The sequence below is a fragment of the Moschus berezovskii genome, chromosome 28 (assembly GCF_049115385.1).
Source record: "Moschus berezovskii isolate FMDL1 chromosome 28, NW_MosBer_1.0, whole genome shotgun sequence".
Taxonomy (NCBI): domain Eukaryota; kingdom Metazoa; phylum Chordata; class Mammalia; order Artiodactyla; family Moschidae; genus Moschus; species Moschus berezovskii.
Window position 1 is genome coordinate 10,720,307 of NC_142487.1, and position 25,898 is coordinate 10,746,204.

Sequence of the window (25,898 nt, forward strand, 5' to 3'; positions counted from 1 at the left end):
ATATTCAGAGGTTGCTACAATGCCCGTTTCTAAGATGAGCCCACTAAACATTCTGGTTCAGTAGGTCTGGACACAGGGGTCTTCATTTCTAATAAGCCCTGAATTATCATGGGATCGGAGGTCTGTGGAACACACCTGACACTGATGCCCCTCAAGATGCCTGGTGGCATCCTCTGAAGACATCTAGAGAAGCTTTGTGACTATTGTCATGAGACAGGAGAAGAGCAGAAACCTTGAATGTTTGTCATTTCGCTTCTTTGTTTTTTTCATCAAAGTGTTTTGTTTTTTAACATATGTGTTTACTCTTCTGGGAGAATGGAGACTTTTGTGCACTTTCTCTAAGACACCTGAAAACGTCTTAGAAGATGTGGTTGGGTTGTTCTGCAATTACCCACGAACTCTTTGGAATCACATGGTGACCCTGCCTGCAGAGTTTGAGCCTGCCTCTCTCTCCACACACTAACACTGCAGATAGTAATCATTTCATCTTGACCAGTCTGATGTGTGAATAAAGTGATCCTCATTTTCGTGTACATTTCTTTCATTGCAAGCAGGATTAGGAAAACTAAGATTATCTATTGAAGAACTATCCTTTACTTATATACAATAATCAATTAGGAAATCAAGTTGAAGTGAAACCCTCTTAAAATAGCAGTGTAAATCTGAGTAATAGACTTTTTTTTCTGTGTGTGTCATTTTTAAAATTTGAAATATTGTTAATTCCTAGGAATGAATTTAGCAAGAATTGAGCTAGACCTATATAGATAAATGTTACAGTTCTAGGTAGGATAAAAAAAGGTGCTTTTTCCTTGGATAGGAAAACTGAGTAGTATTGTAGAAATGTCAGTTTGTTCTAAATTAAATCATGAATTCACTGAGATTCCAGGTAAATTACCTCAAATAATTTAAAGTAACATTTTAGAAAGGGTTTTACAAAACGATCCTAAAATTCACCTAGAAAGATAAAGAGGCAAAAATAGTATTGGAAGGACTGATCTCAGCATATATTAAAATATATTTTAATATAAAATATTAATAATATTTTTTATATAGCATGTCACAGAAATGGACAGAAAATCAATGAGCAGACCACAGAATCTAAGACATAGGGTAAAACATGTAGGGATATTTAGTATACAATAAAGGTGATATTTAAATAAGTGCAAAAAAGGGGATAGTTAAGTACATGGTTTAGGGATAATTAGGAAAAAATGAGAGAAAATAAATTCAAAATGGATCAAGGATTTAAGTGCAAAGTAACAAAACCATAAAAGTTAGAGAAAGCAGTTGAATCTTTAAAAATAACCTTGGAATGAACTATTTAATAATGATACAAAACTCAGAAGACATAGAAGAAAATGATCAGTAAGTCTGATTATATAAAACTTCTGTATGGCAAAAATGCTATAGACAACATCTAAATACAAATGGTAAGTTGAAAGAAATGCAGAAAATATATTACAAAAGGCTAGGTTCCCTAATATGCAAAGAGCACTTACAAATAAATAAGAAAAATCCAAACAATCCAAACCAAAGTGTGCAGAGAACAAGCACAAGAATTTCATAGAAAAAGAAGTATCTGTGGCTTATAAAAAGTTGTGTTCCATCTCGAATAAAAGTTACTCTGAATTAATGTCAGATTTTCCTCATGGAGAAAGAACTTTATGATGTAATTTTACTCTTGGAGTGATTTATGAAAGTTCCGTTCAGTTCAGTCGCTCAGTCATGTCCGATTCTTTGTGACCCCATGAATTGCAGCACGCCAGGCCTCCCTGTCCATCACCCACTCCTGGAGTTCACCCAAACTCACATACATTGAGTCAGTGATGCCATCCAGCCATCTCATCCTCTGTTGTCCCCTTCTCCTCCTGCCTCCAATCCCTCCCAGCATCAGGGTCTTTTCCAATGACTCAACTCTTCACATGAGGTGGCCAAAGTTAGTGTATCCAATATTTTGGCCACCTGATGCGAAAAACTGACTCACTGGAAAAGACCCTGATGCTGGGAAAGATTGAGGGCAGCAGGAGAAGGAGACAAAAGAGGCTAAGATGGTTAGATGGCTTCACCGATTCAATGGACATGAGTTTGAGCAGGCTCCAGGAGTTAGTGATGGACAGCGAGGTCTGGCATGCTGCAGCCCATAGGTTCGAAAAGAGTTGGACACGACTGAGCGACTGAACAACACCAGCAAATGTATTTAATGCTGTAGCCTGTGTTCCCTGTTCTGTGGAGTAGTGACGCCTTGCCTGGAAACCTTTCTGGGCGATTAAACAAAGGGCATGAGTCAGATAAACCTCCTCGGGCTCGGAGGTACTTTGAACCTTCTGTTTGCCTGTTTCCTCCACTTGATTCATTTCCTCAATCTTTGGGACGTTTGCTAAGAAAGTGGTACCATCTTTGTAAAGATTTATTCTGGAAACTTTGGTCTGTCTTATCTATGTGCCAGGTACTGTTTTGAGCACTTTATGATATCAACTTATATTTAAAACGGAAACGCGTTCATGCCATCTGGCAGCAAAGGGGACTGAGACCTGAGCAAGGGAGCCGTGAAGAGGCTGGCCGCTGAAGGAGAAAATCTCACTCCCGTGAGCAGCAGGCTGGGTTGCCTTTCTGACGTGAGTGCTGTTCACACATTATGAACGAGAGTTCAAGGCCAGAGCATTGCACTTCTGCACAGAAGGCCCATGGAGGTCATCGCTCCCTGCTGTCAGGAATGGCACCCGAGGGTGGAGTGCTGGTCTGCCCCAGCCTGCGGACTGGACTCCCCTCCTCACAGGCGGGGCCCCCGGAGTGCCTTCTTGGGGTCCCTTCCCCCCTCTCCCCCTACCATCCGTGGAGGAGGCTCACAGGGAATTAAATAGCCCGAGCCTGGAATGAGTCAGCTGCTGCGTTGCCGGGTTACACCCGCCAACAACAAAACAAGGACCCTCGTTGGGCAGCCCGGCCTGTGGAGAAGTCTGCAGCCACAGGAATGTGGGTTCCCGCCCTCCTCCCCCGTGGGGTGCCTCCCAGAACCTGTGGCCTCTGCCTGAATGGCAGTGCGTGGACCTCCCTGCAGTGTGACCTCTGAGGACTGTTAGAGCTTGGGGCTGGGGGAGATGCCCCCTCTTGTGTGTTTTTCAGCCCTAAGTCTCCCTCCTGGCTGGGTGAATCTTCGCCCCCTCCCTGTCCACACTCCCCATACTTCCCCTGAAGTCTGCTTGGACCCTCTCCCTGAGTTCTCCTCTCTGTTGAGGGCCACTTGCGGTGACGGTCACCCTGCCATTCAGGTGCTGACTGATTGCCTTGTAGGAGCCCGGCCCTGTTAGGATTCCTGTGTGTGCGCTCACTTAGTCATGTCCAATTCTTTGCGACTCCATGGCCTGTAGCCCGCCAGGCTCCTCTGGCCATGGGATTCTCCAGGCAAGAATACTGGAGTGTGTTGCCATGCCCTTCTCCAGGGGATCTTCCTGACCCTGGGATCGAACCTGGGTCTCCTGCATTGCAGGGCGATCTCTTATCATCTGAGCCACCAGGGAAGCCTCCCCAAAGCAAACAATGGTCCTGATTGCAAGAATCCACAGCCCATTCAGGTGACGAGTCTCACCAGGGCCCTGGACTCTCAAGGAGTGGGTGCTGCACTGCACTCTCTAGGAGGCCTCATGTGGACAGTGGTCAGGGGGATGTCGAGGGGTGGACAAGAACAGGGACCCAGAGACAGACGTGAGCTCCGGAAGCACCCATAATGGCTGTCGCCTGGGCATGAACAGGGAGGTCTAAGGCAGGAAGCCTCTAAGTCCTGCTGAGGTGCTGGGTTTTACAGGTTAGAAGACATGGAGGAGTTCCATTCACAGGAACATTTGGTGGATTTGTGTGTTGATCCCCTTGGTGGGCCTGCGGGTGATGACTGCAAGAGCTAGAGGACTAGTCAGAGGCACCCACAGGAACCTGGTTGAAGCATAGCATTTCTGGAAGTCCTGCCTTCCTGGATGTAACTTCATCTTGAAAGTCTAAAAGTACTCTTTCCCATCAAAATTGACCTGCTGTGTGCTTATGCCTTGGCTTGGGTGGACTCGCTTCAATTTACCTATTGAAAGCCTAACAAAGCACCCAGCCTATGGCAGATACTTGGTAAATATTTGTTGAAAGAACTGAAGGAAAGTTATGGATGCCATGGTCTTCTGTGAGGGTGATCACAGAAGGCCCATCTCGGAGGTGCTCTCCAGCCCCTTCCCCGGGCTGTGCGTGACCTCTCCTGACTCAGCCAAAGGACTTTCCAAGGCCACCCATTGGTCACGTGTCTGTTGGAGGCCCAAGGCAGCACATGCTCACCTTCCCAGGGTCTCCTTTCAGATTGTAGCTGTACTGTTTGTTCCAACACCAGTTCTCTGACACCCATTGGGTGTCCTGCAGTCCAGCTCATTTCTGATGTTAATCTCAGTTCACTGACTAGGGAGAGGGATGCCCCTGGCCCGCAGGCTCCTAGGGCGAGAACCTGTTCTTCAGGACAGGCTACACTTGGCCCCTGCCCCTAGCCCTGCCTGCACCATGCTGCACTCTGGGGACATTTATTTGTCTGTAAAGACCGAAGGAACAGCCTCAGGAATGTGGGTTCCTATTGGGTGGTTGGATGGGAGCAGTGTGAGCAGAACCTGCTGGGCTGGCCCAGCCTCCGCCCCAAGTCACCGTGTCACCTTGGCAGGTCATCTGTTTAACGAGACCTGTTTCTAAACCTGGGGGAAATCGGAAGACACGTTTGTCCTCTCTCCACCTTCCAGGGCCCAGCGTTGTCAGCTGTGAGAACATCTGCCCTTCTCGAAGGCTTCCCATCACCCTCAGGGTGGGTGGTTTGGATTTTGTCACGAGTGACTTTGTTCTCACCGTAATCCTGGTAGACGGTATTCTATTCCTCTTGGTCCCCCAAGAAGGACACACTGAAGCCTGAACTGACCTTCCCTCCCTTGAGGGGAGGGTTCTCCACAGCTTCCACGGTGGCCAGAGGGCCCCCCGACACACACCTGTGAGCACACACAGTCTCCTCTGCTCCACCTTAGGGCAGGGAGGAGCCCCATCCTTTGAGCTTTGGTTTGATAAAGACGGCCAGGAAGGAAAAAAATAAAGAGTAACTTGCCAAACTGAACCTAGAAAAGCCCTCTTCTGGGATATTTCATCTGTAAAATTCATCACCACCAAAAAGACTTTTTTTTTTTTAATAACTCAGAGGCCTGGGGGCTTGTCTGTTAGAAACGAGGAAGAGGGTATATTCAAAAGGGTCATTTTGCCCGGGTGTCCTTGGTAAGAATGATAAGGCAAGTTTAGAGTCCAGCCAACATGGCTCAGGTGTTCATGTGGCAGTGGGTCCCACACCACATGAGGAGTGAGGGCGCGCCCACCTGGGGGGCCTCTGTCGGGCTCTGGTCCATGTTCTCGCTGCCCCTGGCGGCCACACTTCAATGGCGTCCTCCATGGCACCTGCCCGGGTTCCGTGGATCAAACACTCGTCTCTCTACCCTCTACTCCTGAGCACTTACTTTGTTATCTCCGTGTTGCAGACATTATAATGGTGTGGCTTAGTGTGTCCATAGGCATGTGTCTCTTTGCTCTCAGGTCTGTTCCATAAGGCAGGGACTGCCTACAAGAAAGGGCTGGTGTACAACTGTTCTCTATAAATATTGGTTGAATCAATGAATAAACTTCTGGAGAATAGGGACTGTGTTTTTTTTAATCTTTCAATCCACTGCAGCCTCTTCACCTGAGAGAGTACATCAATAAATGTCTTTTTAGATTATTCATCTGGATTGAGTTCATGTCCGAAACCTTTGCAGTAACAGCCTTTTAAAGGAGAAAGTTCAAATATGCCGTTGGAACTGTAAATGTGTTCATTGCCAGTCTTCCAGATCACGTCACGTGTTTTCTCTGATTTGTAAAAGGCAATATACAGAAAGTGTTAGAAAAGCACATATGCGAGTATGTGCACATGTACAATTTTTAAAAAACATTGAGTCATTATTATGGGAAAAAAATTTGGAACCAATCCTAACTAACTTGGAAAGCTGGCCTCACTTGTAATGCCTTTCCTACTGTTCTGGAATTCTCTCCTTTGGTGGGACCAGGGACAGTAGCTTATACACGCATGTCCTGTCTCCATGGATGCCAGCGACTGGGTTTCAAGCTTGAAAAAGCTTCACCCACGTTTCTGATACTTACTGGGTGACCGAGTTGTTATTTTGCAGGCCCACGAGGGAGCTGTTTGCACGTGAGCTGTTTCTTTGCTCTGCCGGGTTATTTATTCTGTACAGACGGGCATTCACCTCTGCTGGTCTGCCCTCTTTTCCAGGGAGGTACCCTTGAAGGATGCCAAGGAGTATGCAGAGTCCATCGGTGCTGTCGTGGTTGAGACAAGTGCAAAGAATGCGATTAATATCGAAGAGCTCTTTCAAGGAATCAGTAAGTATCTGGTCTGTGTTTTCAGCATAGTTCGCATCTTTATGCTTCTGGGGCTCAGAGAATAAAAGCCACGGAGCTCTGGAGCAGAGCATTTCCTCTGAGTTAATTTATCTGGTGCCGCAGACACTGAACGCTGCAGCCTCGCCCAGGTTCCTGCAAACCCACACAACCCCTCGCTGTTCTCTGTCTCCAAGAGTCTGTGCTTTCACCTGTCCAGTCTGTGTTTCATGACTCAGAATGAATTAACTCTGTTGCAAAATAAAATGTATTTTACTTACAGAATTACATGTTCTATAGCATTTTATGTTCGTGTGTTGAGGGGAGGGAAAAAAAAAGAAAAAGATATGGAAAACCAAAGTCACCCATGAAGCTGAATGACTCTGGGCAAAGGAGACAAGAGAAGCTTGCAGTCGTTTTTTTGTGTCTGGTGATCATCAACAAGAAACAGTGTCTCCCTCCTATGAGACCTGTGGGTAAAGAGTCTATGTGGAAAGGTTTTCCTCATTTCTGATTTTTTTTTTTCATTAGGGTTGATTTACAGTGTCATGTTAGTTTCAGGTGAACAGCAGAGTCATTCAGTTATACGCATGTCTTTGTGTCTATGTGTGTCTTATATACATGTATGTGTTCTTTTTCAGATTCTTTTCCCTTATCGGCTATTACAAGATAGTGAGTAGAGTTCCCTGGGCTATATAGTAGGTCCTTGTTTTTCTGTGTTATATACAGCCGTGTGTATTTGTCGCCCTGTTCCTGTGCAGCTCCCCATATTTTCCAGAGCTCTCTACCAGCATCAGTGCAGCTCTGTGTACCTGAAATTCACCTTGGGATTTCTGCAAGAGTGAGGAGACCTCCCAAGGTTTATGCAAAGTCATGTTTTCAATAAAAAAATGACATAAAGACTTCACAGAAGAAAACAAGCCTAAATCCAAGCGTTAGTCTCTTAATTCAAAAGATATTCCTTTGCATGGCTCAGCCAGTATAAATCTCTTCAGGCACATGAGGTCTTTTTTCTTTTCCCCTCCATGTGGCATGTAGGATTTTAGCTTCTCAACTAGGAATTGAAACTGCCCCCCCTCCCCACCACAGTGGAAGCACAAAGTCTTAACCACTGGGCTGCTAGGAAAGTCCCTTTCTTTTTTCTCTTTTTATATGAGGTCTTTATGGCTCAAAGTGATGGGGACTTGCATAAGGAATTCCTGAGAGCCTGGTGGTCTACTTCATTTAGGAAAAATAAATATTTTGCTTATATAGTGCTTAGTCACTCAGTCGTGTCGGTCTCTTTGTGACCCTTTGGACTGTAGCCTGCCAGGCTCCTGTGTCCATGGGATTTTTCAGGCGTTTTTCTTACACTGGGTAATTACGTCTGAAACAAATAATTGCTTCAATGTTTGCTAGCTCATTAATGCCCCGTTTATCTTATGAAATCGTCTCTGTTATCGTCCGTGCTTTACATGAGGACATTAAGGTATGGAGAGGTTTGCAACTTACTTCCAGTCACACACAGGGGGTCAGTCCTGAGAGCAGGATTCCAGAACCCATGCTCTGAGCCTACAGTCTGTCCACTTCTTATTGCAGATGGCAGCTTCTGGTAACGTTATTCATGATGGTGAAAAACAGGAAATGACTTAACTGCCCAAAACTTGGGAAATGATTTTTTAATAATCCCGGAACACCAGTATAAACTAGTGATTAAAAACAAGGATGTAAATCTGTCTTTACTGACATAAAAAGATAAATTGTTGTGTGTGAAACAGAAATTACAGAACACTTTGTCTAATATCCTGATTTTATAAAATGTGAATCATAGACTACATTCCCTGGTGGCTCAGACGGTAAATAATCCACCTGCAATGAGGGAGACTTGGGTTCGATCCTTGGGTCAGGAAGATCCCCTGGAGGAGAACATGGCAACCCACTCTCGTATCCTTGCCTGGAGAATCCTCATGGACAGAGGACCCTGGAGGGCTGCAGTCCATGGGGTCGAAAAGAGTCAGACATGACTGAAAAACTAAGCACGTAGACAATGTAATTGTAAATATATTCTTTGGGGCAAAGAGTCAAAGGAAACACACATGTTAAAGTGTTAACAGTGGCTGTTACGTGGTGGTGAGATTGCAGGGGACTTAAAAAAAGACTTTGTTATGGAAAAATGTAAACATACACGCCGGTAAACTGAAGAATGTAATCAACATCAGGTTCGGTCATCACTTGGTGCCCTTGGAGGATTGCTTCTGGGACCACTGACGCCAAAGCCAAAGATGCTCAGTCCCTTATATAAAAGGGCATTGTATTTGTGTATAAGGTACACACATCCTCCCATATACTTTAAATCATCTCTAGATTGCCAGTAATACCTAAGACCATAACAATGCTATGCAGTTGTAAATACAGTGTAAATGCTATTCAAGTAGTTGCCAGTGTGGCAAACTTAAGTTTTGCTTTTTGGAACTTTCTGGAATTTTTCTGAACTTTTTTCTGAACTTTTCTTGAATATTTTTAGTCTGAGGTAAGTTGGATCCGAGGATACAGAACCTGCAGATATATAGGGCAGACCATACTCATAACCAAGCTGCCTTCATCCCTACCCCACACATCCCCCAGCCCGCCCCTCCCCCCACACCTGTATTATTTTGAAGGGAATCCAGGACATCATTTAATCTGTAAATATTTTCAGTATGTAACTTTTTTTTTTTTACAAAGCAATTACATGGTGGCATTCATCGTCATAATGCTATTATCATATAATGACATTGAACATGTGATGTTCAAATTTTTAGTAGCTTATAATTATCAGAAATGATTTGTTTGCATTTAACAGTATGTTTGGGTCAGGATGCAAATAAACTCCATGTAAAGTGATAAAATTAGCTGGTGTGCCTTTTAAGCCTCTCCTTCACAATAGGTTCCCTCCATGCAGTTTCTTTGTTTGAACAATTAGGTCATTTGTCCTGATCCAAGTTTGTTGTTCAGTTGCTAAGTTGTGTCTGACTCCTTGTGACACCATTAATTGCAGCACACGAGACTCCCCTGCCCTCCACTATCTCCAGGAGTTTGCTCAGACTCATGTCCATTGAGTTGGTGATGCCATCCAACTACCTCATCCTGTTTCCCCCTTTTTCTGCCCTCAGTCTTTACCAGCATCAGGGTCTTTCCAGTGAGTCAGCTCTTCACATCAGGTGGCCAAAGTATTGGAGCTTCAGCTTCAGCATCAGTCCTTCCAATGAATATTCAGGACTGATTTCCTTTAGGATTGACTGGTTTGATCTCCTTGCTGTCCAAGGGACACTTAAAAGAGTCTCCCATGGCATTCCATAGCATGAGTAAAAATTTGTTAATCCATTCACCTGAACATTTGCATGGTTTTCAGGTTTTAGTGATTACAGGCAAGGCTGTGATGAGATTTCACGCACAAGTTTCTGTGTGGATAAACACCTAGAAGGAGTGTGGCTGGCTCCTATCATAGGCAATAGTCCATATTCTAAGGGTCCCCCAGCCTGTGTCCCAAAGTGGTTTTAGCATTTTTCATTCCCACCCCTAATCCCGCAGAGCTCTGGTAGCTCCAGCTCCTTGTCAGGTGGGACGATCAGTTGTTAAATTTCAGCCATTCGGATGGGAATGTGATGGTCTCTCCTTGTGGTTTTGACATCCATCTTCTGATGACCGGCAGTATTGAGTGCCTGTTCGTGTGCTTATTCACAATCCTGTGCCTCCTCTGGTGAAGTGTCGGTTCAACTTTTGCCCATTTTGTATTGATCTGCTTTTTTTTTTTAAGTATTTATCTGTTTTGACTGTGCTGGATCTTTGTCGCTTAATGTGGGCTTTTCTCTAGCTCCAGCATTCGGGGGCTACTTTTCGTTTCGGCGCCCTGGCTTCTGACTGCGGTGGTTTCTCTTGTGGAGCACTGGCTTCCACAGTTGCAGCATGTGGCCTTCAGTAGTCTCGGCTGGTGGGATTCGTTAGTCTGCAGCATGTGGGCTCTTCCTGGACCAGGGATCGAACCTGTGTCCCCCTATGTTTGCTGGTGGATTCTTAACCACTGGACCTCCAGGGAAGTCCCTTGAGTTGTTTTATTATTTCTTCACTTAATCATCAGCAGTGGCTCATCAGTTGTAATAAATGGTCCCCACACATGACAGGTATTAAAATAGAGGACATTGGGGATGAGGGGGAGGTGTGTATGAAAACTCTCTGAACTTCATGCTCAATTTTTTCTGTAAACCTAAAACTGCCCCTCCCCCCAAATATAGTCTACTAATTTTTTTAAAAAGGGAAATGGTACCTTTGAATAGCAAGGAAGCCTAATGATTTTAAAGGAACGTAAGCCCCTCCATGTTGAAGATGTTTGGTGTTTTGGATTCAAGGTCAGTGGTGATCTCACCCCTTACTTCCTTCTTTGCTGGGGCACCACTGTTCCCATGGCTCCTGGACTTGAACTTCAGTTTTCTTCCTCCCTCTCTCACCCTCCCGCCTCCGATCAGTTGTCACATCTGCCAGGTATCTTCCTGCAGTCCTCCTTCCCTCCCTATTTTCTACTTCTCTCCACAGCACTCTCATTATCCCCGAACAGGATTTCTTGCCAGCATCCTGGCTGAATCCACTTCCTGAATCCTACGCTATGCTCATCCTGCACAGAGTGTTAGCGCCTTCCTAGGTCTAGACGCTAATGTTCCAGGTTATCTCGCAGTCCCAATGTTGTCTTCTTGATGGCAGCAAAAGGACAGTTCAGAGGACAACCTCAGGTGTCACAAGTGTGGCGCCAGCCCCATTCTGTATTCCTGGGGCAGGGTCACCTGATTGTGAGCTCTGCAGTGGGTCAGAGAGGACCCCTCCGCCCCAAATAGAGAGACTGGGAGATCGTGATTAAGAGCAAATGCTGCCGAATCCTAGTAAACGCAGTCAGTTTGTTAGTGTGTTAGTCACTCAATTGTGTCCGACTCTTTGTGACCCCATGGACTGTAGCCCACCAGGCTCCTCTGTCCATGGAATTCTCCAAGAAAGAATATACTGGAGTGGGTTGCCATTCCCTTCTCCAGGGGATCTTCCTGACTCAGGGATTGAACCCGGGTCTGCCGATTCTTTCTTGCAGGCAGATTCTTTACCATCTGAGCCACCAGGGAAGCAGGTAAGCATAGTCAGTCTACTTCTCTGGATAATTCAGAAAATCAGAATTGAGAAATGGAAGTGACAGGCAGGTACCAGCCCCTCTACCACCCATCCAACCAAAACGGAGCCTGGTAGATCCAGGGGCCGGGGTGAGAGAGGGAAGCACCCAGAGAGCAGCTTGGCAGGAAGAAGACGCCAGGCCTATGCAGGAAGCGGCTGGTCCCCAGGACAGCTGCCGCTGAGTGTGCTGTTTTATTTTTGTTGTGTATAAAAGCGTCACAGCCTCAGTCCAGAGCCACCACAATTTACAGTTTACAGGCCTGGAATCGGTTTTCTCCCGTAACTTTGTTCTTGAGGAATCATTTACAAAACCTGCTTTTTCTCTGGGCTGTCAACTTTCAGGAAGACAGAACTCAAAAAAAAAAAAAAAAGTCTTTTAACTTTTCCTGAGTAGAATCTTGCACAATCCAAACCTTATTAAAATAAACACCCTGCTGTGGGATTTATCCTCCAGAGGACCTGTTTGGAGACTGTGATCTCAGAGGACATTTTGTAACAGCATAGACATGCTCGGATGCCCAGAGCCTTTTCAGATGTGTGTGTGTGTGTATGTTTGCCCTATTCTGTGCCCATGTAATTAATACTGATTCAACAGTGTTCCAAGGTGATCGCCTTGGTACCGAATGCCATGGCATTTTCTGGAACTCTTCTTTTGTGTAAGTATGTTTAAGCTTTCAGTAAATTCCAGGGAACTTAGACCACAGGATCTGAGTTCTCGGTGTGTTTCCACAGTTCTGGTGGCTTCCTGCTCTTTTTAAGGGGCTTGCCTCATTATTGTTGTTCAGTCGCTAAGTCAAGTCTGACTCTTTCCAACCACACAGACTGCAGCACACCAGGCTTCCCTTCCTTCACTATCTTCTGGAGTTTCCTCAGACTCATGTCCATTGAATTGGTAATGCCATCCAACCATCTCATGCACTGCCACCCCCCTTCCCCTCCTGCCTTCAATCTTTTCCAGCATCAGGATCTTTTTCAATGAGTCAACTCAAGTGTCCAAAGTATTGGAGCTTCAGCCTCAGTCCTTCCAATGAATGTTCAGGGTTGATTTCCTTTAGGGTTGACTGGTTTGGTCTCCTTGCTGTCCACGGGACTTTGAAGAGTCTTCTCCAGCACCACAGTTTTATGACTTAAGAAATCATAAGTGTACTGCAGTAATTCCTTGGTGGCTCAGCAGTAAAGAATCCACCTGCCAATGCAGGAGACTCAGGTTCAATCCCTGGGTCAGGAAGATTCCCTGGAGAAGGGAATGGCAACTCACTCCAGTATTCTTGCCTGGAGAATCCCACGGACAGAGGAGCCTGGTGGGCTACAGTCCATGGGGTCACAAGCAGTCAGACACAATTGAGCAACTAACATTTTGCTCTGCTTGTTGATGGCATTAAGATACTGTTTCCTGTGAAGAATGTCTCTAGAGGCTTTCCCGTTAACGCTCTGAGTGCATTGGCAGGATGAGGGATGGAAACCCAGTGTTAATACGCAGCGTCGCTGGGACCATCGCAGTTCCCCAGCCAGGTCTATTTTAAGAAGCTGAGGCCTCACTGTTGCTGTTGAAACTGAGAGGCAGTCGTTCCAGTGGGCGGGTGGGAGCAGGTTGGGAGCGAGCAGCGTGCTGATGCCTGTGTGAAGGCGGATGCAGAAAGCTGGTTTTACCTTCCCTTTACTTTCTAAGTCTGATGTCACACAGCCCAGGCCGGGGGGTGGCATGCTGGGGGGACACTGGGAGAGGTAGCCCCTCCACTTGGTTGTAGCCCACAGGTTGTACACATGACATGGGGGAGCGGGAGCAGGCCCCCATCTGCACAGGGGGTCATCTGGGAACAAAAACTCACCCTTGGCCTCCCTTCCTTGCAGGTCGCCAGATTCCACCCCTGGACCCCCATGAAAACGGAAACAGTGGAGCCATCAAACTGGGGAAGCCAACCTCGCAGGCCGGCCGGCGGTGCTGCTGACCCGGGGCTGTGTCCCCTGTACTTGAAGAGGCCGGAGCTCCCTCCCTGGGCACTGCCTTGGGGCCTCCTGCCTCGGTAGTCTGGCCCCTGGCTCAGAGGGAGGAGAGCCCCGCAGAGAACAGGGCAGGAAATGTCCCTGGAAAAGGATTCTGGGAAACTCTGGGAAAACCCGCCACCCGGCCACAGAAGGGCCTTTGGTGTGTGAATTCACTCAGAGGGAACGGATTTTCGGTATTAAGTATAGTTGAGTCTTTTTGTTAAAAGCCTTAAAATATTCTTAAATTTGTATAGAAGTCTCACTGGCTTATGTGTGTGAGATTCTAAAGTGGAGCTCCACTCTGATTTCTTGTGTTTCTAATCAAATGTCAGGAGCTTCTTCAGTGCTATTATTGCCGTAGGTACTCGCCAACTTTTGCTGAAAGGTTCCCTTAATTTTCCTTTCAGTGAGGTGTAATTGGACCATCTACGGTAGAACTCGAGCTTGTTATGAAAGTGGAGAAAGATGTATTAGGAACTGTTGTCTACATCTCTGACTTTTACTCCGTGGACATTTTTCTACGCCTTGGTCATATAAACCAACAAACCGAACCCGACTACAGTATTTCACATTGTGCTGGGAGTTGGAGGCCTGGTGTTGGAGATCGTTTGGAGTCATTACCGTGTAAGCAGTGACAAATGCAGGATATAAATGTTATTCCAGAGCCCACCGGGTTTGCATGACCTACAGGGTAATAAATCCCCACTCTCTTAGGGAAGTTTCTCACAGTGTTATTTTACTAAGAGAGTGTGACATAGTGCCATATCCCGGGAACAAATTACCTGGATGATATTTGAATCTAAATTGTAGGGCAAACTTCTCATATTAAACAATATCAATGAATAATTGATTACAGGAAAGCCAGCCAGAAGTACTGGCACAGTAAGATTCTAGACGCCTGCCCCCCTGCCTGCCCCTCCTCCCTGCCCCACCCAAAACTACGAAATCAGAGGGTCTTTAAGAAGAGGCCAAGCTTTGGTGGGGTGGGTATCAAGGTTGAACAGAAGTCTACCCCTGGAATGCCTGTTAGCTGGGAATGGGCTCCAATGAACCTTCCCTTTTCAGACTCCCTGTCAGCTCAATGAATTGTTTTGTGCTCAGTCGTATCTGACTCTTTGCGACCCCATGGACGGTAGCCCGCCAAGCTCCTCCATCCTTGGGATTCTTTAGGCAAGAATACTGGAGTGGGTTGCCATTTCCTCCTCCAGGGGATCTTCCCGACCCAGGGATCTAACCAGTGTCTCTTATGTCTCCTGCATTGGCAAGCAGATCCTTTACCACTGAGCCACCTGGGAATCCCAGTGAATTAAAGATGTCTGAATTCAGTGGAAGGGAAGGGAAGAAAACTGTCCCTATTGAAAGTTCACATCCTGTTTTCTTTCTAATTTTCATAAAAACCTGGGATTGAGAAGCGGTTGTTTTCCTAGGAAGGCTCAGGATGAAAAGTGAACCTTGGAGGAGATTCAGATTGGTGCCTTTTGTGGGGTGAGATGTGGCTGACCAGGTATTGTGGTAACAGGGCCAGTTGGTACCTTCAAGGCTCAACAAACATTCATTGAAGACCTACAATGTAAAAATCAAGAGATTATGAGCCGATGAAAGACCTCGAACTTTCTGTTACTTGGTGTGAGCCATTCTTGAACCCTGCCATGCTGGTCCCACCAGCCCTTGATGGTTGGGTATACTGAGTCTGCTGTCAAAAAAAGTGAGAGTCTTTGTGAGATCAGGTCTCCATTCACACTTCTTCACATGGGCTGCAATGAAGAAAACTGTTTGAAATCTCAGACTTAGGTTTTTTTCAACTTGAGAATATATGTTGTCAATTTGATGCTCTTACCACCTCACTCAGCTTGCAAGAATCATTTGACAATCTTAGGACATGGAAGCTGAAAACACATATTTTTGGTTCAAGAGCTTAAACTCCAGATGGGTTCCCCTAAAACAGTTGGCAAATTGGAACTTGGACACCGTGGTAGGGCCTTTGCAGGGTTTTAAGGATTTTGTGCACCTTGTCAACATTATGGGCTCCATGATTCTGCTTGCAGGCTGAGCCATTATCTTGCCTCTTAACAAAGTTTAAAAAAATGTGGGTTGCACATTCAAGTGACCTCATTCCAGGTGGCATGCAGGCTTATTTTGGAATTTTTCATCATCTGGCAGTCCCCAAGGACCAGAGCTTGTCTCTAGACAAGGTTGCCTAGCTAAGGAGGCGCATGGCCCGGAGGAGTTTGCAGCTTTGGGCTGGATGTTCAGCGCTCCCATCTTGTATAAAAGAGCTGGTCTTAACCACACAGAGCAGGCTACCCACCCGTGAGCCTATGGCTTAGTTTCAGAAGCCCACGTGGGTGGGAACCACTCGCTTACCTTTCTGTGCAGCCTTAACTTTTCAAGGCATCGGCCGGCCACGTGCCTGTAGTCACTCCTTGTAGCAGTTGTGGAAAGAGAAGACGGCCCTCGGGCACACAGAGATTCGCAGGAACGCGGGGTCTTTTCTGAAGCTGGAGGCTCGAGCCTTGTCCACAAGGAGCCTTGCTTATCTTCCTTTATTTTGCCTTGAGATTACTTTCTGACTGTTCTAATCTCTGAACCATAACCGTGTGATGTGATGTAAAGGAATGGACATTAGTGTTGTTCCAAGTTGTCCAGCAGCATCCTTCACCCAGTTTCCCCAAATGTGCTCTTCTGTTTTCCTTCCTCTCCCGTGTGGTACGCATGCACATGTGTGTAAATACAACTTCAGATTTGTTACAGCGACCCTGGCTGAGTGTGGCTCATGACTCAATCGTGTAAATCGGGCATGGGCTCTCAGGGGGATTGTCTCCCCGTGGGAATTCCCCCAGGTGGCAGTGGAATTGTGCCAACACTGCATGCTCATAATTGAGCTGCCATCTTTATAGTGGGGAGCGGTGTGTCAGGGGACTTTCTTGCAGACCAGAGAAATCTGGAGAGCTGAAGCCGGCCTTTAGCCAAGCAAAGGGCTGGACCCCGTGGAGGACCCAGGGGGCTCAGGTGACCGAGGTGTGTCCCCTGAGGTTGAGGAACGTGACCTGTAATGGCGCAATAGGCTCCCCTCAGGGCCAGCCTGCTTCTCTCTACTCTGCGACGCTCATCACAACTTGAATAACGAGTGAAAGAAAGGGCTCTGAGCCACATTCAGCCCTGTTAGGTTCTGGTTTAACCTTTGTTACTAAAACCAGACCCAGAGATCCAGTGTCAGCACTTGATTGTGTCCACTGCCCCCTCCCTCGCGTTTTCATAAGGGGCCTCTGTCTGGGCTGGACCCAGTTCTCACGTATAGAAGACGCCGCTGCAGACCTTAGGACCTACCTGTCCACCTTGTATTCTGTAGTAAAGCACTGCCTTCCACGTCGTCCAATTGTACCTGTTATTTTTGGTTTAACGCACACTGATTCATACTAATAAATATTTTAAGTTTTATCAAGTTTGTCTTTTTCTTACTATAACGTTGGGTTGAATGATTGTAATTTTTAAGTCAGTTGCTGGCAGTGGGTGGAGGCGATGGGAGACCAGTGTCTCTAAGCCTCAGTTCCCTCATATAAAGATTTCGAGTGTAATTCAAGTGCACCCTTACCCACAATTCTGGAATCTCAGAAGCCTCAGAAGGGACTTTTTCTGAAGTTTGATACAGACTCCTCTGGCTGTAAAACCAGAGCCAAGCGGATGTGATGTTCTTCATCCCACCAAGGAGAGGGGCAATATCTGCATGTCCTGTTGCATAAATCCTGCCGTTTCCTCATCGGTTGATCCTTGGCTCTGCTGTAGGCTCTGTGATAGATGCATCAGATTGCTGTCAGAAAACCCAAGCAAGATTCTGAGTTCCCAAAACCCCTGTCCCCAAGGTATCACACAAGATATGATATCCACCATATTCATGAGGAACTGACCATGGGGGCTCTGGGCAACCAGCGGGGTCATGTATACACAGACTCCGACCCCTAGGGGTCTCCTGAGTGGGCTGCACGGGTTTCACTCGACAGAGAACACCTCCTGGCACAGAGCCGATGCTCATAAACAAGACACTCGATGATAGTGACCTGTTTTGCCCCAGCTGCTGCACCAGGTATTTTATATCACATGACCTTCTGTTTTCACAATCCTTAATCAGGCAGATACCACGATTGCATCCATTCTACAAATGAGGAAAATGAGGCCCAGGAAGTTAGTAAGTCACGTAAAACCATAGACTAGGAAGAGCTGTTGTTGTTTAGTCGCTAAATTGTGTCTGACTCTTTTGTGACTCCTTGGATATAGCCCACCAGGCTCCTCTGTCCATGGGACTTCCTAGGGCAAGAATACTGGAGTGGGCTGTCATTTCCTCTCCTGGGGATCTTCCTGGACCAGGGATCGAACCCACATCTCCTGCATTGGCAGGCGTGTTCTTTACCACTGAGTCACCAGGGAAGCCCAGACTAGGAAGAGAGGAGGAGTCAAATGTCAGCTTCTGTTATTTTTTCCTTTTTCAATTAAGATTTTTTAAAAACTTTTAAAATGGAGATATAATTAACACATATTAGTTTCAAATGTACAACATAATGATTCTATATTTGTGTATCTTGTGAAATGATCACCATGTAAGTCTAATTAACATCCGTCACCACACATAGTTACAAATTTCTTTTTCTTGTGATGAGAACTTTTAAGATCTACTCTCTTAGCAATGTTCAAATATGCAGTGTGGTATTACTAATGATTAATTACATATTAATATATTGATTAATTATAGACACCATGCTCCTGGGGGATTTCAGCCTAAGGAACATGGTTTTACTCTGGGGACAGCTCTGTCTTCCGATTCCTGCCCTTTCTCCATAATATGTGGGTTTACAGGGCTGTGCGAACTCTGGCTGGTTCATGGGTACACAGGGCTGTATGGACCTGCTCTTCCTGAGCCCCCTGCCTCCTGCTGGTTCCCAGGTGAGGCCTTTGGTCTGGCCTGGTCCTGGAACTGGGAACTGTTAAGGATGGAGGAAGCTGTCTGGGGTTGGGGCCCATGCTGTCACCCACTGGTCAAGCCTGTGTCCCTGGTCCTTGTCTCTCACTGCAAATCCCCCTGCACTGTGGCTTCTTTGTTCTTCTTGAGCTTCTCCTGGTTAGAAGAGAAGCTCAAGTCTCAGAACATCACAGCCCCACTTGAGATGTGAGGACCTCCCTGGCCCAGCAATCTACCCGTCGCCCCTGCTGCCATGGGCACATGAAGCCCACATGGCTGTGGCATTTCCTAGCCTTCCAGGTGGTGCAGGAGGCAGATGCTCCTTCGCTTCTAGCTCTCCTCTGAACACGTCCAACCCGGGTCCTTGCTGAGGCTTCTGTCTAGAGAGGGAAGGCCAGGATTCTCTGTCACATGGACGGGGGCCATGTTCTCACTACTGCCTCTTCTCAGTTAGGGAACTCTTCCGTGTCGTAATCTCGCTTCCCAACATCCAAACCAGACGTCTGACCAGCAGGTAGGACTTTGCAGAAGAGGGTGATTTAGTTGAGAGGAGACCTTGTTGTTCAGTCGTTCAGTTGTCCGACTCTTCGACCCCTACTGCAGCACACCAGGCTTCCCTGTCCTTCACTATCTCCTGGAGTTTACCCAAAGTCGTGTCCATTGAATGAGTGATGCCATCCAACCATCTTATCCTCTGTTGTCCCCCTTCTCCTGCCTTCAATCTTTCCTAGCATCAGGGTCTTTTCCAATGACTTGGCTCTTTGCATCAGGTGGCCAAAGTATTGGAGCTTCCGCTTCAGCATCTGTCCTTCCAATGACTATTCAGGGTTGTTTTCCTTTTAGATTGACTGTTTTGACTCCTTGCTGTCCCAGGGACTCTCAAGAGTCTTCTCCAGCACCACAGTTCAAGGCGATCACAGAGGAAACCTTAGTAGATGGTTGTGGTGGCCAAGTCATAAAGAGAAGGCTGTGGCTGGGGAGTCCTGGAGGAAGCGGGTAGGTAAGGTGGTTTCAAGTCATCCCTTGGATGGGGCACACGGCAGGCAGCCCAGCCCAGTATCAGGAGTGTGGGCTCGGAACCTGCCCCACAGATGAGATCTGTGACCTTGAGTGGGTCCCATAACTTCTCTAAGGCTGAGTTTTCTCACTTGTAAGGTGGAGATCACAATGGGACTTACCTCAGTGGTTTGTTGTAGGAAATAATGTCTGTGAATTCATTTCAGGGACTTGGGATGGCCCCACACACAGAGCAGCCCCAAAACCCAGAGTGTCATGAAACTCTCAAATGGAACACTTGTGAAAACAGAGAGGGCAGGCCGGCTGTAGGCTCCACCCCGGTACAGGTTGTTACTTGACATATGATGTTTGGTTGGAGAAGGTTGAAGGGGATGGCCTTGCTGGTGCCATGAGGCACCTGTGAAGTAGGGGTGAGTAGAGACCAGGAACTGGAAATGGAAAATAATGAACCTGGGGTCCTAAAGGAACCGGAAATGAGGTCAGACAACCAAGCAGAAACAAATGAAGGTGAGAATAAAGGTCAGGAGGAGGGAAGGGGGCTGCTTTGGGGACCTGTGTGCTTAGGGGGTCAGCTGCAGTGTCAAGCTAAGCAGAGAAGTTTGTAGTTAAAGGGAGAAAACCTAGGTGAAGATTACGTGTAATCACATGCTGCTTGGTCTTGTGTGGAATCAGTTTAGTTCAGTTCAGTTCAGTCGCTCAGTTGTGTCCGACTCTTTGCGACCCCATGAATCACAGCACGCCAGGCCTCCCTGTCCATCACCAACTCCCGGAGTTCACTCAAACTCATGTCCACAAGGTCGGTGATGCCATCCAGCCATCTCATTCTCTGTCATCCCCTTCTCCTCCCGCCCCCAATCTTTCCCAGCATCAGAGTCTTTTCCAGTGAGTCAACTCGTCGCATGAGGTGGCCAAAGTATTGCAGTTTCAGCTTTAGCATCAGTCCTTCCAATGAACACCCAGGATTGATCTCCTTTAGAATGGACTGGTTGGATCTCCTTGCAGTACAAGGGACTCTCAAGAGTCTTCTCCAACACCACAGTTCAAAAGCATCAATTATGCAAATGAATGTATCAGTTAGAAGACTACCTTCACGTGCTCTAAGAAGGATGCCTGCCCGTCTTCCTTGGAGTAGATGATCAGAATGCTTTTGTTTCTTCTCTGATATTTTTATTTATCTTTTTCTTCAGGAAGTCCATTATTACAGGTTATGTCCAGCCATGTGACTCTCCAGGTCCCAGCACATACCCTGGAGGCCTTTGTCCACGAGGTCAGCAATGTTCAACGTATACACTTGGGGGCATCCGAAGCCCTGCAGGCCGTGCACACACTCCCACCTGAGCAGAGCGGTGACTCCCCCAGCTCTCCAGCCCAAGTTGTCCTGCCTAAGCAGGGGGACTTTCTCAATTCCTCAGCAAAAGCCATCCCGTCCCAGCAGGTTGACACTTCCAGTTTCCCAGAAAAGGCCATCTTATCAAAAGAGAGGGAAATTCTTGATTCCCCCCAGAAGAACATCTTGGTCAAGCAGGCTGCCACCCCCAATTCCTCAACCCAAACCATTTCACCAAAGCAGGGTGATATTCCCAATTTCCCAGAAAAAACCATCCTGCCAAAAGAGGGTGACATTCTCAATCCCCCCAGTAAAACCACCCTGCACAAGCAGGCCAACACTCCCAATTCTTCAGAAAAAACCACCTTGCCCAAGCAGGACAACACCCCCAAGCCCTCAGCCAAAACCATTTTGTCCAAGGAGGCTGACGCCCCCATCTCCCCAATCCAAACCATTCTGCCCAATCAGTCTTATGCCTCCAAATTCTCAGAAAAGAACATCTCAACAAAAGAGGGTGACATTTTCAACTTCCCAGCCAAAGTCATTCTATCATGGCCAGCTGACTCCCCCAATTTCCCAGCCAAGATCAATCCATCATGGCAGGCTGACTCCCCCAAGTTCCCAGCCAAGATCATCTCACCCAAACAGGCTGCCTCCTCTAACTCCCCAAACCAAATCCTCCCACCCAAGCAGACCGACTCCCCCAGTTTCCCAGGCAAAATCATTTCATCACGGCAGGCTGACTCCCCCAAGTTCCCACTCAAAACTACCCTGCACAAGAGGATGGACATCTCCACGTCTTCAGAAAAAAACATCTCGCCCAAACAGGGCAATACCCCCAATTTTCCAGCAAAATTCAGTTTGCCCAAGAAGAGTGAAACCCACAAATTCACAACCAAAGCCATTCTGTCCAAGCAGGGTGACACCCCAAGGTCCTCAGCCAAAACCATCCTGCCCAAGGAGGGTGAGACCTCTGAGTCCTCACTGGAAGCCATTCTGCCCAAGGCGGGTGAGATCCCCAAGTCCTCAACCGAAACCATTCTGCTCAAGGCGGGTGAGACCCCCAAGTCCTCAGCCAAAACCATTCTGCCCGAGGAGGGTGAGACCCCCAAGTCCTCAGCCAAAACCATTCTGCCCGAGGAGGGTGAGACCCCCAAGTCCTCAGCCGAAACCATTCTGCCCGAGGAGGGTGAGACCCCCAAGTCCTCAGCCGAAACCATTCTGCCCGAGGAGGGTGAGACCCCCAAGTCCTCAGCCGAAACCATTCTGCCCGAGGAGGGTGAGACCCCCAAGTCCTCAACTGAAACCATTCTGCCCGAGGAGGGTGAGATCCCCAAGTCCTCAACCGAAACCATTCTGCCCGAGGAGGGTGAGATCCCCAAGTCCTCAGCCGAAATCATCTTGCCCAAGGAGAAGGAGACCCCCAAGGCCTCAGCTGAAACCATCCTGCCCGAGGAGAGTCAGACTCCCAAGTTCTCAACCGAAACCATTCTACTCAAGGAGGGTGAGACCACCAGGTCCTTAGAGGACACAGTCTGGCCCCCAGAAGGCAATAGCCTGCAGTCAGACAAAGTCACAGAGTTCCCGGGTGAGGACCTGGTGAAGGTGATCCTGAGCAAAGAAGACTTTGAGGTGGCACTAAAGGACGCTGGGGAGCGGCTGGTGGCCGTGGACTTCTCGGCCATGTGGTGCCAGCCCTGCAAGACCATCAAGTCCCTCTTCCACGCCCTGTCCCTGAAGCACGAGGATGTGGTGTTCCTGGAAGTGGATGCTGACGAGTGCGAGGAACTGGTGAGAGAGTGCGAGGTCGACTGCGTTCCAACCTTTCAGTTTTATAAAAAAGAAGAAAAGGTGGGCCAGTTTTCTGGTGCCCTGCACGAAAAACTTGAGACACTCATTAGAGAATTAAAGTGATCATGTGTTCCAAAAGCATTAGAAATCGCCGGCTATTCATAGCTTCTGATTTTCTTATTTACGAAAAAAGGTGAGGGGTGACGAAAGTGTGTGTTTGAATGGCACCTGCTTGTAAATCAGAAACATTAACTCTACCCTTTCTGAAAAGCCCTAATGTCTGTTGTGCCCATGTTCTTGTTGATGGAGCGGGTGTGAAATTATAATATCATTTCCTCTGATGTAGATGGCAAGTCCAGCTGTCCTACTTCCCCCCACCTCTTTTTTTGGCCGCACTGCATGGCATGTGGAATCTTAGTTCCCCAACTAAGGATTAAACCTGTACCCCTTGGACTGGAAACCCAAATCTTAACTGCTGGACCATCAAGGAAGCCCCTGTCCCCTATTTTTTTAATCTCGATTTCTTTTTTAACTCACGAAAAATTTTTTTTCACTCACTCATATAGTCCTTGGAGAAGGAAATGGCAACCCACTCCAGTGTTCTTGCCTGGAGAACTCCAGGGACAGGGGAGCCTGGTAGGACGCCGTCTATGGGGTTGCACAGAGTCGGACACGACTGAAGCGACTCAGCAGCAGCAGCAGCAGATAGTCCTAGCGGCAACATTGGAAATTTAGGTAATTCTTTTGTTGTTGTTGTTCAATAGCTAAGTTGTGTCCAGCTCTTTGCCACCATATGAACTGCAGCATGCCAGCCTTCCCTTCCTTCACTATCTTTCAGAGTTTACTCAAACTCATGTCCATTGAGTTAGTGATGCCATCCAATCATCTTTTCCTCTGTAGTTCCCTTCTTCTCCTGCCCTCGATCTTTCCGAGCATCAGGGTCTTTTCAAATGAGTCAAACAGGAGATGGCAAGAGTGAACATCAACATTTTAGGAATCAGTGAACTAAAGTGGACGGGAATGGGATAATTTAATTCAGATGACCACTATATCTACTACTGTGGGCAAGAATCCCTGAGAAAGAATAGAGTAGCCCTTATAGCCAACAAGAGTCCAAAATGCAGTTCTTGATTGCGATCTCAAAAATAACAGTGATTTTGGTTCGTTTCCAAGGCAAACCATTCAACATCACAGTAATCCAAGTCTATGCCCCAACCTCTAATGCTGAAGAAGCTGAAGTTAAATGATTCTATGAAGACCTACAAGACTTCCTAGAACTGACACCGAAAATACTCTTCTGTAGAGGGACATGATTTAATGATGAGTGGGAATTTCTTTTCTGATGTTCATGAACCTTTGGGATTTCTGATAAGATATTTTTGGAAGTAAAGAACTTGAAAGAGTCACGTATCTAACCTCCTTCGTGTACAGGAAGTGCTACGGAGACGTCAGGGAATTTCACAGGCTCTGTAAACCTCTAAAGGGGTCATCGGTGTCAGAGCTGAGATGGAGGCCATGGTTCCAGATTTTAAGTTCGGACCTCTTTCTACTGACCCATGCTCACACAATCTGAGACAACACAAAACTTGAGGTTTACTGCTACCAAGAGCTTTATGATTCACATTTCAGTTAGTGTGACCCTTGCTGCCATTATGACATCAGCACCCTAGTAGCAAGTTCTTGCTTTGTTGTTCTGGCAACTGGGTTTCCAACACCTGCTCTCAGGTGTCTCAGAGTATGTGTGTATGTACGTATATGCATATGTATGTACTCGTATGGGCTTCCCAGGTGGCTCAGTGGTAAAGAATCCACCGGCCAAAGCAGGAGACACGGGAGACGCAGGTACTGTTCCTGAGTCAGGGAGATCCCCTGGAGGAGGAAATGGCAACCCACTCTAATATTCTTGCCTGGGAAATCTCATGGACAGAGGAACCTGATAGACTACAGTCCATGGGGTCACAAAGAGTCAGATACAGTTGAACGCACATGCACACACACGTATACAAATATGCATGTGTTTACATGTAGTGAAGGGAGGGGTACACAACTCTGGGAAGGCAATTCTGGGGGCCTGAAACACCGGGAGCAAATGGATGGCTCTTGAGGGTCCAATTTGCTCCAGGGAGGAAATCTACAGTATAAGAGAATTGGTCCATGCTCCTCAAACCATCTGCCTCAGCACCATTCTTTCATCAGACAGTGGCCAGGACAGACTCATGTTCTCTGTACTCAGAAGACTCAAATATGGACACTCCATTTTGCCAACTAAGAATCATGTACTATAAAAAATGAGCCAAGCAGCTGTTGTCACCTCTAATCTTCAGCATGAAGGAGAAATAAGGCACACTTCTAACTAGGAGCATGATTCCAGATCATCGTCTTGGCTGTGAATGATGATAAATCTAACTAGAGTCTTTGTAAGAATCAATAGAAAACCTGTTTGAGTTGCTAAGAGAACTTGACAAAATGGTGGTATTCAGAGAATACCCAGAAGTCAATAGTGTCCTTGATTCAGTGATAAGTGATTGGGAATCTTCATGGGAAAATAGTGATGAAAAAATAAATACCTGGCAACACTCCTAACTAGAATGGTAAGGATGATTAAGACTAAATCTAGAAGTTTGAAGACATATTCAACAAGTAGGTCTAAATGAAGTGAGATAAGATATCGATTCTTTCCACTTAATTAATAGACAATATAATTCCCAAGCAACATTTCAATGAGTCATTGGGAGAACCTCAAAAAATACTTAAAAATCATAGATAGGAAAAGACAGGAAAAGGTCTAAAAAGAGAAGTAATGAAGAGAAATTTGCCCTATAATTAGTATATAGTATAATTATATTGCTGCTACTGCTAAGTCGCTTCAGTCGTGTCCAACTCTGTGTGACCCCATAGACGGCAGCCCACCAGGCTCCCCCGTCCCTGGGATTCTCCAGGCAAGAACACTGGAGTGGGCTGCCATTTCCTTCTCCAATTATATAATTATACTAATATACTTATATACTAATATAATACTAATATACATATAATTAGTATAGTCATTGCGTATAAGTGTGGTGATACCAATAGTAGTATTGAGAAGGGAAGAAAAGAGAGCAATGAATCATAAAAATAACCAAAAATCAGAATTTGGTATGTAAATAGTAATATAGGAAAGAGAAAACATTTCCGTTCAAAGGACCATGACTAGATTATTATATTTTTAATTGTATAGCAAAATTTAGATCTTTAGAA

At 46.6% G+C, this 25,898-nt stretch overlaps 2 protein-coding genes across 3 annotated transcripts in view; both read left to right on the forward strand.

Annotated features, from left to right (window-relative positions):
- RAB31 (RAB31, member RAS oncogene family) overlaps positions 1-17,013 on the forward strand; it is an 85,376-nt gene extending 68,363 nt beyond the window's left edge. For both annotated transcript variants that reach the window (XM_055417210.2, XM_055417209.2), the window contains 2 exons: positions 6,317-6,426; positions 13,441-17,013. In XM_055417210.2, coding sequence (XP_055273185.1) covers positions 6,317-6,426; positions 13,441-13,538 — 208 coding nt within the window. In that variant the 3' untranslated portion in view covers positions 13,539-17,013. The remainder of the gene's footprint in view (positions 1-6,316; positions 6,427-13,440) is intronic.
- A 2,946-nt stretch (positions 17,014-19,959) lies between these two features.
- On the forward strand, positions 19,960-22,784 carry TXNDC2 (thioredoxin domain containing 2). Its single transcript, XM_088833426.1, has 3 exons — positions 19,960-20,050; positions 20,731-21,428; positions 21,474-22,784. Exons 1-3 carry the CDS (start codon positions 19,978-19,980, stop codon positions 22,782-22,784), a joined length of 2,082 nt encoding a protein of 693 aa, XP_088689552.1. The 5' UTR covers positions 19,960-19,977.
- Positions 22,785-25,898: the final 3,114 nt, after the last annotated feature.